This window comes from Caenorhabditis remanei, chromosome V (genome assembly GCF_010183535.1).
Source record: "Caenorhabditis remanei strain PX506 chromosome V, whole genome shotgun sequence".
Lineage (NCBI taxonomy): Eukaryota > Metazoa > Nematoda > Chromadorea > Rhabditida > Rhabditidae > Caenorhabditis > Caenorhabditis remanei.
In genome coordinates this window covers 6,955,121-6,967,857 of record NC_071332.1, presented here as the reverse complement: position 1 = coordinate 6,967,857, position 12,737 = coordinate 6,955,121, and the positions used below count along the sequence as shown (strand labels likewise).

Below are 12,737 nucleotides of genomic sequence, written 5' to 3'. Positions count from 1 at the left end.
GGGAAAACACTTCTAGAACAAAATATTTCGAAATTTATTGTATAAACAAAACAAAGAAAAAACCATGAACGATATGCATGAGTCATAAGAATATGCTTCCAGCTGGTGGCGGCAATTTTGAATTCGGATTTTGAGTTGATGTGCCGAATGTCCTCTTCCTACAGTATATTTGGATACTGTATTTTTCATCTTGAAGTTTCACTTTTGATTTCATATTCTGTTTTGAAAAGACTCGATATCGTAGAATATATTATTACTTGCAACATCTCATTTTCCATTCTTTTTCCAAACATCAGTCCTATCACATAACACATCTTCTATTTTAGTACATCTTTCACTTTTCCATTTTTCCCCCGTTGCATCCAAATCATCCACAGTTAGTCTGATTCCATTGTTTGAAAGAATTAATTGTCTTCATCTCTCTTTCTCCCTCACTATTTCGCCTCGAGCTCCATTCGCACCTCCCGTTTTGGTCTGTTTGGGTGGGATGCTCCGTCCGCGCTAATCAGTTTGAGGTCAGTTTGCACTTCGAATTGAAACAGAACCCGTATTCACACCTTTTCGGCTCGATTCAGGTCATTTGATAGAATAGAAATCATGATTGATATCATCACTCACTCACAGCTCTTTTTTGTTTCGGTTAGTTCTAGATTCAATTGATTACAAAAATCCAATAACCTTGTAGATCTTACTTATACCATATGTTTCACCTCTCAACTCAAATTCAATTGATTGGTGCGAATACTGGGCGAGGGTTGGTAAAAAAGTAAGTATCTGTATTGTAGTAACGCTATTCTTGAACAGGTCGCTAAACAAAATGAGTTTTTGAAGACCGATCGACCAGAATGTGTTGGATATGAATTGCCAGCCGGATTCAAACGAACTGGTGAGTAGATACGACACTATCATCTATAAAAGTTCAGTTTCAGAAACCTTTGCCTGCTCAAAAACCGAGATCTATAACTGCCTGGATTGTGAGCCAACATGTCACAATCTTGTCCCAAAATGCCGCAAGGTACGACGAATATTCGCAACAGTTTTCACGATTCACGACACGAGAGTACAGCGTAGTGTTCAGGTAGAACCGAGTGAGACCACCCCGTTTGCTGTGCTCTTTTTTGTGTTGTGTCCAATAATAAAAATAATATATTATTGATGAATTACTTCAGGAACAATGTAATAAAGGATGTGTTTGTAAGAATGGTCTAGCCAGGAATACCGAAGGAAAGTGCGTTACACTTCGAGAATGTGCCGCCCAGTCACCACCGAAAAATGATTCTGTGAAAGGAGAGGAAGAGGATGGGACTGTTATGAAGAGTTAGTTGGTTACAAGCTTAAACATACTTATTTGTTTGATTTTCAGCAGTGAAAAAGATGGTTCCAGTCATTGTAAATGATGTCTGGAAAGCGCTTTTCAACTCAATCAGTACTCCGGACACTCAAGGGAAAACCGGCAATAAAGATGTGATAACTCCAGTCTTGACGCCTGTGGAAACAGAATCCAGAGATAAGAATGTGAATATCACTTTCACTGCACCAGCACCATCTGAAATCAAGGATGAGAAGCAACTTCAGAAAGGATTTTATATCGATTATCCATAACTTTATTTAGTATTTTTTGTTAAAGGTTTTGATTTTCTACAAAAGTTTTGAAGATTTTTGAAATTATTGAGTAAATTATATTAATTGTTGTCGTCTGACAGAAATAAAGTATTTGATTTTGGGTCAGTTAGTGTTGTGAAAAATAGGAGCGGGAAAAATCTTTATTAAATTTAAAAAAAATTAAATCTTATTAAATGTTTTAGAAGCAAAAAACAAAAAAAAACAGAAAAGTCAAAAGACGACATTAAAAAAATATTGGTTAACAAATGATCGATAGTCAAGGCCAAACAAACATTTCAAAATAATTGACATGGTCAAAAAGAATCGTTCCAGTTGTCCCATCTTTTCTTTTGAAATCGTAACCACCTTCAGTGAAATGTATCATATAAGGAGTATTTTTGAAGTACCTCCTACATTCTTTTGGAACTAATACGTGACGTATTCCTTTCAAAACAGCAGCCTTATCAATTGTGAATTGAAAATTACTTTGAGTCCCAATTGCCAGATACTTCATTCGTTTATTAGATCCAGCTATCCAATGTTTGATAAATCTGTTCAGGATCTTTTCATCAATAACTCGGTCACTTTTTATCTTGATCTCCTTACTGTTCATTACTAATAAATCGTCTAAAGTAACATCTGTCCATCTGCTCAACATAATTTCATCGAAATTCTGCATGAATACTTCATGAATGGACTCAGAGCCTTCATTTTTATTTTCAAATGTAGGTAATCTAAGTAATAAAAATTTTTCGGGCCGTAAAGTTTTCAAAATTTCCCGAACTTGAGTATTACTGTAGGTTTCAGATAACACCAGTTTCGAAAAACACTTGATCGTTTTTTTGAAAGAAAACAAATTGGGAAGCAATCTGTCGAATATAACAGTCCGAACTCCACAGCGTCCATACACTCCGAGAACATGATTCAACCAATCTTCAAATCTATAGCTGGGCTTGTTGTGTATGAACCTCTCCGTTTGACCCAGAAACACATTGGCTTTTATATTCCGAGGAGAAAGATTATCCAGTTGAACTTGATAGTTTTCAAAAGAACATATGAGTATATTGTGGGAAGGAAGGACTATACGTATTGAAACGGCTTGTCTCACAAAAATATCGATTTCCCAACATTTCAAGAGGTTTGTCGAGGTTACCAGAGATAGGGTTCTTTTCGATATCAGAGAGATTGCAAATCTGGAAGAATTTATGCTTCACAAGACGTAAAGGAAACATAGTTTTTATAATTCATGTTTCTTTTGTAGGAATCAGTATTTATTATTTCGAGACGTGTCTATAAGAGAACTTGTTTGAAGTAAACTATACAGTAAGCAAAGTGAAATATGCTGATTATGAAAAACTCACTTATCAATATCTTCCATGCGTTGAACAATATGTTTCAGACAATCGATTGGGAGACAGAGAAGAGGGAATGAACGAACACCGTTACTCATAGCAACAGAAAATACGAATGAATGACCGTTGGTAAATAAGGAGAACCTTTGCACAATCGATAGGTTTCCCAGAGACAGGAATAGCTGACTCCATCTGCGTATCGTCCTTCTGGCCGGTTTCCTATCTTCCCAAAGTCATTAGTTAAAGGAGACAATAAAGCGAGCTTGAATATAAAAAGTATTTGATTTTGGGTCAGTGTGCGGTCCACGTTTCTTTTTAGCAGTTCTTTTCAAATATGAAAGAATTTTCACGTGGAAGCTATTTTCACGTGACCTCCTCCTTCCCTCGCAAACCTGATGACTCATCACACGTGGATTCGCAAGACTCGTGGAATTGTCGGAAATAATGATAAGAAGATAAGTCGCCGAGTTAGATTAGTCTACATACTAACCAATAGACTTCGTTCTCTCCCTACGATTGCTTTCCCGTTTCCACTGGCTTCTGACACAAACGACACCTAAGGTAAAAATCTGCGAAAAAGATTGCTTTCTAACATTTGACTCAATCAATTTTGAAATTTAAATTGCTTGATGAGATGAAATGCAGTATAGTGTTGTGGGTGCTAGCATGCTAGCCAGAAGGAACACTTATTGTATTTCTGATTGTCTTTCAATTTGAATCTTCTGATTCTGCTCTTTCCTGAAATTTGGATTGTCAGATGAGATGAAATGCAGTATAGTGTTGTGGGTGCTAGCATGCTAGCCAGAAGGAACACTTATTGTATTTCTGATTGTCTTTCAATTTGAATCTTCTGATTCTGCTCTTTCCTGAAATTTGGATTGTCAGATGAGATGAAATGCAGTATAGTGTTGTGGGTGCTAGCATGCTAGCCAGAAGGAACACTTATTGTGTCTCAAACTTTCTTTAAATTTAAATTTACATGCGTACAATATACTTTTGAATATTTGAAACATGTAAATGGGCTGTTGTTAATGTACAGTAGCCTACGTTGTTGTTATCCGCCGTTTTGCAGATTTTTCGATGATTTCTCAATAAAGTGTTTGAAAAATTTTATTATGTTTGTATTTTAAAATAAAAGAAAATATATTTTCGACAAACTGATTTTACCTCTTCAGAATGTTTTATATTCTTTAAGTTTTTTTTTTCAATTTGAATAAATAATGCATGCCTTAATTCACTGTCATTTATTAATGGATCTACCCACGAAGAAAACTTGTACCATTTAATGCAATTTAATTCTATTCACGAATGCAATTTAATGCATTTTTTGCATTTTTGTGCCATAAAAATGCATTATTTTGCGTTCGTGGGTAGGCAAATTTTCTTCGTGGGTAGATCCATAATGCTTAAACTAAGTATTTATAAAATGGAAAGAATGAGGAAATATATCTTTGAACTCCCGCAATTCTGTGGTCTAAAATGTTGTGTGCATTTTCTCGTCCATCACCCGTGTACTCCTCTCCGATAACTGTGTTAACGCGTTTCTCAACTTTTTTACATGTGTAAGAGCCTTCAAAAAAAGCTCAAAACATATCAATAAATTATAAATCTATGCAATGAATAATGGCGTAAGATTTTTCTACTCCCGGTTGCTCATTCTTCATAAAGCTTCCCTATTGACAACCAGAATGTAAGTATTTCACTTTCAAAGAATGTAAACGAGCAGTTTTGTTGCTTCAGACAGCATGTAACCTTTTCAAGTGTACCCGTTGTTGAACTTGACAACAAACTAGTAAGACGAGGGGATTTTCGAGGTGTGACAGCTGCGAAAGAGAAGGTTTTTCATAACATTAATGACTTCGGCGCTATCCCATATTTTCCAGAGTCGAGCGAAGAATCCAGATGTGATACTTTCAAGAATGCAAGAGTACCTGCGGAAGAACTACAGAGTCAGTGGAGACACCATTCTTTTTGAAGTAGTCAGACAGATAGAGGAAGGAAATGGTACTATTATTATTTACCGATATCCAAAAAAACTAATTGTTTGTTATAGAAAACTTCACAAATCATGTTATTCGCTCGGCAGATCGCTGGATCCCTATGATCATTCAAAGTTGTGGACATCCCTTATCGAATATTGAAAACTCATCGAAGTTAGAAATTCTTGAAAGATTATGGACTCAACTGAAAAACACGAGTGAGTTTATTTTCAAACTGTTCATGCTGATTTCGTGCTTTTTGCAGTGAACTCGCCACCTGTTTATGCTTGGAATGCTCGCTTCCGAGTACTCAACGAGATTGGAGCGGATTGGGATCCAATGAAAGAGTTAGACAGCATGGAACGGAGCGGAATCGAACCGGATGCCGAAACGTTTCATGCCGTAGTTGACAAAATTTCTGCTTCTGGGGACGTCGAAGGGTTGAAGAATATGGTGTACACAATGGCGACGAAAGGATTTCCAGTCGATGCGCACATAAATGCTGCATCCGTTTTCGCCTTTTCAATACGAGGACACTATATGAAAGCAGATTCATTGTGTCAGGTTTGAATTAAACTTCGTGATTTTCAAAATGAACTTACCTTTTAGCAGGCTGCCACGAAATACGGAGATGATGGCGCTCGACTAGCGCACGGAGCGGCTGTTCGTGCAGCAGCTTGTCGCGGTGACAACGATCGTCTCCGCCAAATTCTACGGAAATGCGTGATCGGATCCACGAAAAAGTTGGCGTTGTCTGCAGATGATATCTTGGAGACAATTTGGCAAATGGCGGAGAAGAGTAGAGATGGGAAAGGAGCGGAGTGTTCACAACTGGTGGAGCAAATGCTCAATTGTACTTCCCGGGACGAAGGATTTTTTAGAAAGTTATTCCGAGAAATTGAGAGACATATTTGTCATCGTCATTACTACACAGCACTGTCATTGTTAGAAGACACGAAGAGAGTCTCCGATTGCCTTGAAAATCAAAGGAAAAGCAGTGAGTTGTTTGTTACTAATAATAAACTATTATCATGACTAAACTTCAGCGTTTCTCCATCAACTCGTCGGTCGTCTCTCCACGCAACTCATTCGCAATCACGAGCCGTCACATTTGATTCGGGACATTGCAAATCGAGTTCATTATGCATTCAACAACAAAAATTCGTAAGAAGTTACCGTCTTTCTGATATAACTCGATCACTTTCAGCAACATTCGTATCCGTATGTACGACGATCTTCTATTCGCGACACTAATGCTAAAAGACATGGAATTGGATGATCGACTTGAATATTTCCGGAATCTTATTGATGAAATCGACGTAAAAAGAGAGAGAATACACATCACGTTGCCGCTTATGACGAGGTAAAGAACTGAGCGTAGTTTTGCTTTCTACAGTTTGTTTTCTTCAGTGAAAATGACTTGAACCAACGTCTTGCAATTATTTATCGTCTTTCAACAATGGGATATCGTAATTGGTCGACTATTGACAACGAACCGCTCGTTCAAATTATCCTTCAACCTCTGTACAGTAAGTAACAACTCTCGATAATTCGAGACCGTACGAATCGGGAAGAAACGAAATTGGGAAGAAACGAAAGCGGAAGAAACGAAACGGGAAGAAACGAATCGGGAAGAAGCGAAACGGGAAGAACAGTTTTCCGCAAGTTTTCCTGACTTTGGCTAAAGTAATGGCTGCGCACAATGCTCTAAATCGATTTTTTAGTTTCGTAGCTTTATTTTTGACACAAAATTTAGCGCATAAGCCAGTAAAATCTTTTCTTAATTTTGGATTACGGTAAACTCCGCAATTTGACGTGAAGATGTTTGCAGAAATTTAGCCTGTTCTTCCCGATTCGTTTCTTCCCGTTTCGTTTCTTCCGCTTTCGTTTCTTCCCAATTACGTTTCTTCCCGATTCGTACGGTCTCGATAATTCCGTATCAAAATAGTGTTTGTAGATAATGGTCGCCCGATTCGAGATCAATCAAAACTCGATAAACTTGCGCGGATTCTCAAAAGTTATGGAATTCCTGAACGACAAACATGGTTAATATTGCATAAATGGGCCAAACAGAAGGCGAAAGACGAGACAAATCAACCAGAGGAACAATGGAGTCGACCGTTTGCAAGAGATTTGAGAGGATGGTGTCGTGCTTACTATTCGGAAACATTCGAAACACCGAAAACAACAAGTAATAAACCTGTTCCGATTCTTTACGATAAACTGAAATCGTGTGTCGATCAAGGAGATATTACAAAAGTTTCATCTGTTCTGAGCAGTAACGGATGGCCAACTGACACTAATTTCGCCGAGATTGTGCCTCCTGTTTTGAATTTGTATTTGATGCATGAATCGTGGAAGAATGTGCGTGCAATGTTGGAAGAATTGTCACCGTTTTCATGTGAATGGGATGAAGATTCGTCGAAAACACCAATGAAAAATTATCATCTATTGAGTGTTCTCAGAAGAATGGCTGAAGAAGAGGAGACGTTGTCGATTAGAGGAATTACGGATTATGCTTATGAACTCAGAACATTGTTCCCGAATGGTGAGTTGTATGTAGCTTATTAATTTTTTAATCATTTCACTTTACAGCTTCTTGTCATTACGAAGGATTCTTCGAGACACAAAACGAGTACAAAAAGTTGTTTGTGAAATGCTTCGAGCGATTAGAACGTCAAGGGTTCACTACAACTACAGTCGACGAACTCATTGATTTCCTTCGGTGTCTCGTAAAGCTTGACTTGATTCAATTACATCCAAGTGAAACACTCACTGTATTCTTCATCAACATTCTTCTGAAACGTGTCGGATGGTCGGAAGCGTTGAATACTTGGCAAAAGTTCTTGTCCAGTTTACATTGTCCAAACGGAACTGTCGCGTTGCTTCGATATTGCCTTCAGCAGAATACAGACGAGTCGAAGAAAAACTTGCAGTTCGGTAAGTTAATTTTGTCATTTTAGGTTATTTTCGGTAATTGAATTATCAAATTTTCAGTAATTCACCGTGGTTCGACCTTCCTTTCCCAATCTCGTATCACCGCAATGCATTTGGCTGTTTTGATTGGAATGAAACGATTCGAAGAGGCCGAAAAAGCATGCGAACAAACTTCGATTGAAATCGATCCGAATGACTGTCTGATGGCAATGAGGCTGATGAATTCATTGAAAGCGCGTTCGTTTGATGATCAATTTATGCTCGATTTCGCTGCTTTGTGTCTTCGAAAACTAGGAATGGCAAAGAACAAAGAGGCAGCCCAAAGTATGCAAGCAGATTTACTCAGAATTTGTGGTAAGAAATATTGAACTCATCTTTCAATATGAACTATAAATTATTTAAAGATACTCGACATATGGGTCCCACTGCTCTTCGTATATATGACTTGTTTTCCGAATATGGTGTAGAGCTGCGGGAAGAAGAAAGAAATCGACTGAAAACAGCCATTGAGAAGCATTCCAGTCTTTCAAAGTGAGTTCGGCGTCCTTTCTTTTTGTAAGATACTAATAACTATCAATTCAGAAAATGGATATTCAAACCGGATGGATTCTTGAACATTGCCGCCAATGATGTCATCATTACAACGAGTGAAGAAGCAAGAATTCAAGAAAAACTGAAATTGACTTCTTAGAAACGGGTCTTTTAGGATATTTAGGTAGTCTAGTTAGTGATTATTCTTGTTGTTATATATTTTGTTTCCTCGTTTGGTTGTTTTCTTGTTGTCTGTTAAGCGATGATGAACATATTTTGCTAGTTCATAACAAAAGAGCAACAGCCATCAACTTTATTAATTCATTTGATAATCAAGTTTAACAAATCACCACTCGTTGAAGGAATTACTTGGTTGCCAGGAAAACACTTGTCGCTGCTGTGTTCTCATCTTATAATCATCCATATTCTGAGGAGCCAATGCCGAATGACCGACCACTTTACTCGACTCTCCTTGGCCCCAGAGATTTTGATAACGAGGTGGAAGGAATGTTTTCTTGATTGTTCGCATTTCTTGTTGCGGCTGAAAATGGATAAATAGGGTATTTTTTGAACGCGAAGAAGATCGTCATCGTCCGAGAAACATGACAACGAATGTGCGCTGGGAAATGACGAATCTCAATTTCCGAGCGTGTTCCCACCCACCATAATTCTAAGTAACAGAATAACTTATCTGTCTATGAATTCCAGAGCAAAAACATGAGACTCACCATTCCTCCCATTCCACCTTGCCATTGAAGATTCCTTTGCAGCAGCCAGTTTCCTTCAACGAGAACTGACATCATTGCAATTACCAATATTATTGAAGAAGTTCCGAACATCATTTTGAACCTAGAAGTTGAAAAATAAAGAAGAGAACGAATCCAAAAATAAAGTTGAGCTGATCTGGACAAAGAAAAATAAACTTTTGAAAGGGGTGTCCGAGCCCGCGATTCCAACAATTCGGCAGGAAAAGGCGACGACGCCATCCACTTCCGACGCGTTGTTAGAAGAAAAGAAGAAGGAGAAGAAGCTCAGTACATCAAGAAAAATGGAATTAGAAACGAGAAGAGCGAGTTGATGTTGTGCTTGTCGTCGCTGGGTTTTGAAGTGGTTTTGTTCGGAGGAGTGGATGGAATCCGGGGGTGTTAGTGTTAGTGCATTGAAAGAAAGAACGAGAAAAAGGATTATTTGAATTCCAAAGAAGAAACACCGAAGAATTGTTTTTCTTTTCTTTCAGGACAAGAAAAACCGGGAAACGGCGTTGATGGATACGTTGAAATATGAATGGGAGAAAAAGAAACATCCAGAAGATTCTCTGGGGACTAGTATTAAGGGATGAGTGATGATCGTGTTAGCATGTTAGCACCCTGGATGGAAGAGCAAAACATGCGAAATCAACGGGTCCGAGAAAAGTTTCTGCTCAGAAATTCATAGGCGGAGAATAAGAAAGATTGCTAGAACACATGACAGGGAATTTATGTGAGAATAGAGAATGAAACATCTCTTACTGTGAAAAAAATAAAGTTTGGCCAAGGATTTTCAAAAAAAATTTTCGCGCCCAAAACACTTTAGTTCACAAATGCACTAAAGTGTTTTGGGCGCGAAAATTTTTTTTGAAAATCCTTGGCCAAACTTTATTTTTTTCACAGTACAAACCTACTTTACATAGATTGCAAGTGTAAAAATACACGATCCAGGTAGATCTCTATTTTCGAATATTGTACTTACAGTAACCCAAACGTATGAATTTCAAGGTTTATAGATACAATTTCCCCTTGCCTCTGATTCAAGTATTCTGAAGCATTTTCTTCAGTTTACTTGTAAAAAATTTCCAAATATTCCCAAGAGAATTTTTACAAGAAAGTTCGAGATGCGGACCCCCAATTCAGTTAATCCTTGCAAATTATGTCATTTATTTTGGAGAGATCAAACGAATTTCATTTATTTTCGTAAAACAAACCTTGTTTCTAGCCTCTAGTTTTTGTTACCAAGCTGGCAAAAAATTCCGAGAAAAAGGCATTCGAAATGGACGGAATTGCTATGCAACCAGGCGGAAAATGTTCAATAAAAACATGAATAAAGAGTTCCTCGTGGAAAGGATTTGTTTCAAAATTCTGAAATGTTAAGGTGAGAGAATTATTCAGAAGAAGAGAACTAGGAATTCACAAAGATCAGACAATGGGATTTCATTCCTTGGATTTCAATAATAATGCAATGAAAATCATTGTATAGTGGTGTCAAGTTGACCACTGCTCACAACAAGAATCCTTTTTAGATTCCTATTTTCTCTTCTTCGAAACTAAAAGGAACACTGGGTGGAGACTAACCACCAACCAATTCACGGAAAACTCTCTGGTTGGACGGAAAAAAAGCTGAAAACAAATGGGTTCAGAAAATGAATTATTCATTATCTTGTACTCGACAAAAATGTCAAAAATAATAAACAGATGGTGTTGGGAGCCAAATAATGATTGAATGGGAAAACCTTTATTGCAGAAAACTTCAGGGTATTCTCGAAATATTAGGGGATTCTATTTGATTATTTCCTGGAACAAATCAACATAGTCTGTCTACGACTTCGGGTGTTTTATACTTGCAAAATTCAAAATTTATTTCCAAAAACAGTTTAAAAATTCCAAGCTAAAACCGAGAGCCACCCATAGAAATGAATGATGATTGGTCGCGTAAGAATACATTGTTCGGAGAGAAAATTCTCCAAATCCTTGAAATAAAAAGTTCATACAAGGGCCTATTGAGAATAACCATTGCCAGAGTACTCATGGTTCCATGTAGAGATGCCATCACAATTGCCACGTAGCCCACTTCTCAAATACAAAAGACATTTTATTTATATCTCTTGAATCCTTACCATTTCCATCAAAATTACAGATTACAGAAGTGATATAAATACAAACCGGGAAGCCTAACATAAGCCCGTGAACACTTATTTGGCAGAATAAACTAATGAGAAATGCCTTGTGCATTGCTATCGTTCTCATTGAAGCTCTCGTCTGTAATACCATTTCACGAAGAGCCAAAAGGGAAACACATCCCATAAATGTGCATAGAAAGGAGCCAACTATTAAGGAGAAGAAAGCGGATGCATTGAATAAATGGATCGGTTTCAGTCCAGTGTCTGAAGATTTCGGGAGTATCAATGCTGACATACACAGGATTTCAGGGTGCTCGTCGATTATCTGGAATTCGGAATATGATGCACTAACTCTTTCTGAGTTTGAATATTTTAGTATTTTCAAAGTTTTATTTTTACTTTTTCAGAAGGCAAAATGAAATCATGGGGCAAAAGATGAACTTGGTCAGATGGCAACTTGAATCAGAGTTTTACAAAACTGATTCTATCAGCTTGATGAACTCACGTAAGGATGGTTTTAAGAAGATTCAATTACATTTCAATTAAAAGCAGGATTTATGTAACTAAATGGAGTTATTCGAAGCAACTACTCGGAAACTTCCAAAATGTTCTAGTACTTTTCATTTCACGGAACTCAGATTCCTAACCCAGATATCGATTTCCAACCTGAATCAGCTTCATTTTATGCATTGTCTGATCGAATAATCCAACTACACACAATGCCAGTGTGATTACTGTAGAGATCGTAAACACAATCAATGTCCATCTAGCGAAAACTGCAATTCTTTCTGCTCTCTTGACCCATGTCGAGCACAAATTACTGTCCACAATCAATCTAAAACGATAATGGAATAGTTCTACAATTGACCAACATGTCACAACAATAATAAGGAGAAATATGAAAAATGTGATGCCTCCGTTTATATAACGCAGTGAGTAGATTCCCGTGAATCTGATAGTGGGATATGGTAGATAGAGAACAGGTTTCATGACAACTGACAGGTGAAATTCAAATATTATATTGCTGAAAACGTGAAATATCGAAAAATATCTAGATCAGTTTCTAAAGAAATGTCACCTTTCTTTTGTGCTATCTAAAGTTTTCAAAAATTAAGCACAAACTACATCACGAATTGACAGTATTCCTTTAAATAGACCTACCTGACTGCATGAGTTGCCAAGTATCTTTTATAAACTTTGAAATTTGATGACTTTTCAGCGTACAATGTATAAAATGCCACTGCATAAATTGGAGCAGCAATCAAATGAGCAGTAGTCAGACTGACACTATATCCGAGTGGACCGGGTTTGGAACACATTTCCCTATCGTCATAAAGTAGTTGAATCCATTCATTTTTCGATCGAGAGAATATTGAAACGTCTGGAAAGAACGGCATGTGAAAAAAAAGAATCAAATGGAAATTAGCGATTCTCAAAGAGAGCAAAGAGAGCAGGTGGAGGCGG

At 37.4% G+C, this 12,737-nt stretch overlaps 4 protein-coding genes across 4 annotated transcripts; 2 read left to right on the top strand and 2 right to left on the bottom strand.

Annotated features, from left to right (window-relative positions):
• Nucleotides 1–597: 597 nt before the first annotated feature.
• Nucleotides 598–1,602, top strand: GCK72_017833 (uncharacterized protein; the record flags this gene model as incomplete). The annotated part of the gene is made up of 6 exons (XM_053732276.1): nt 598–639; nt 686–754; nt 805–886; nt 930–1,078; nt 1,170–1,317; nt 1,364–1,602. The coding sequence occupies 6 exons, from the start codon at nt 598–600 to the stop codon at nt 1,600–1,602; spliced, it is 729 nt and encodes a 242-aa protein (XP_053581189.1).
• Nucleotides 1,603–4,807: 3,205 nt separating this feature from the next.
• GCK72_017832 (uncharacterized protein) lies at nt 4,808–8,561 on the top strand (the record flags this gene model as incomplete). The annotated part of the gene is made up of 12 exons (XM_003112641.2): nt 4,808–4,958; nt 5,008–5,151; nt 5,199–5,497; nt 5,543–5,930; nt 5,980–6,097; nt 6,141–6,296; nt 6,344–6,462; nt 6,891–7,481; nt 7,529–7,873; nt 7,931–8,224; nt 8,275–8,401; nt 8,453–8,561. The coding sequence occupies 12 exons, from the start codon at nt 4,808–4,810 to the stop codon at nt 8,559–8,561; spliced, it is 2,841 nt and encodes a 946-aa protein (XP_003112689.2).
• Nucleotides 8,562–8,747: 186 nt separating this feature from the next.
• GCK72_017831 (uncharacterized protein) lies at nt 8,748–9,243 on the bottom strand (the record flags this gene model as incomplete). Its single annotated transcript, XM_003112657.2, has 2 exons — nt 8,748–8,942; nt 9,130–9,243. The coding sequence occupies 2 exons, from the start codon at nt 9,241–9,243 to the stop codon at nt 8,748–8,750; spliced, it is 309 nt and encodes a 102-aa protein (XP_003112705.2).
• A 2,672-nt stretch (nt 9,244–11,915) lies between these two features.
• GCK72_017830 (uncharacterized protein) lies at nt 11,916–12,670 on the bottom strand (the record flags this gene model as incomplete). The annotated part of the gene is made up of 2 exons (XM_053732275.1): nt 11,916–12,108; nt 12,435–12,670. 2 exons carry the CDS (start codon nt 12,668–12,670, stop codon nt 11,916–11,918), a joined length of 429 nt encoding a protein of 142 aa, XP_053581188.1.
• Nucleotides 12,671–12,737: the final 67 nt, after the last annotated feature.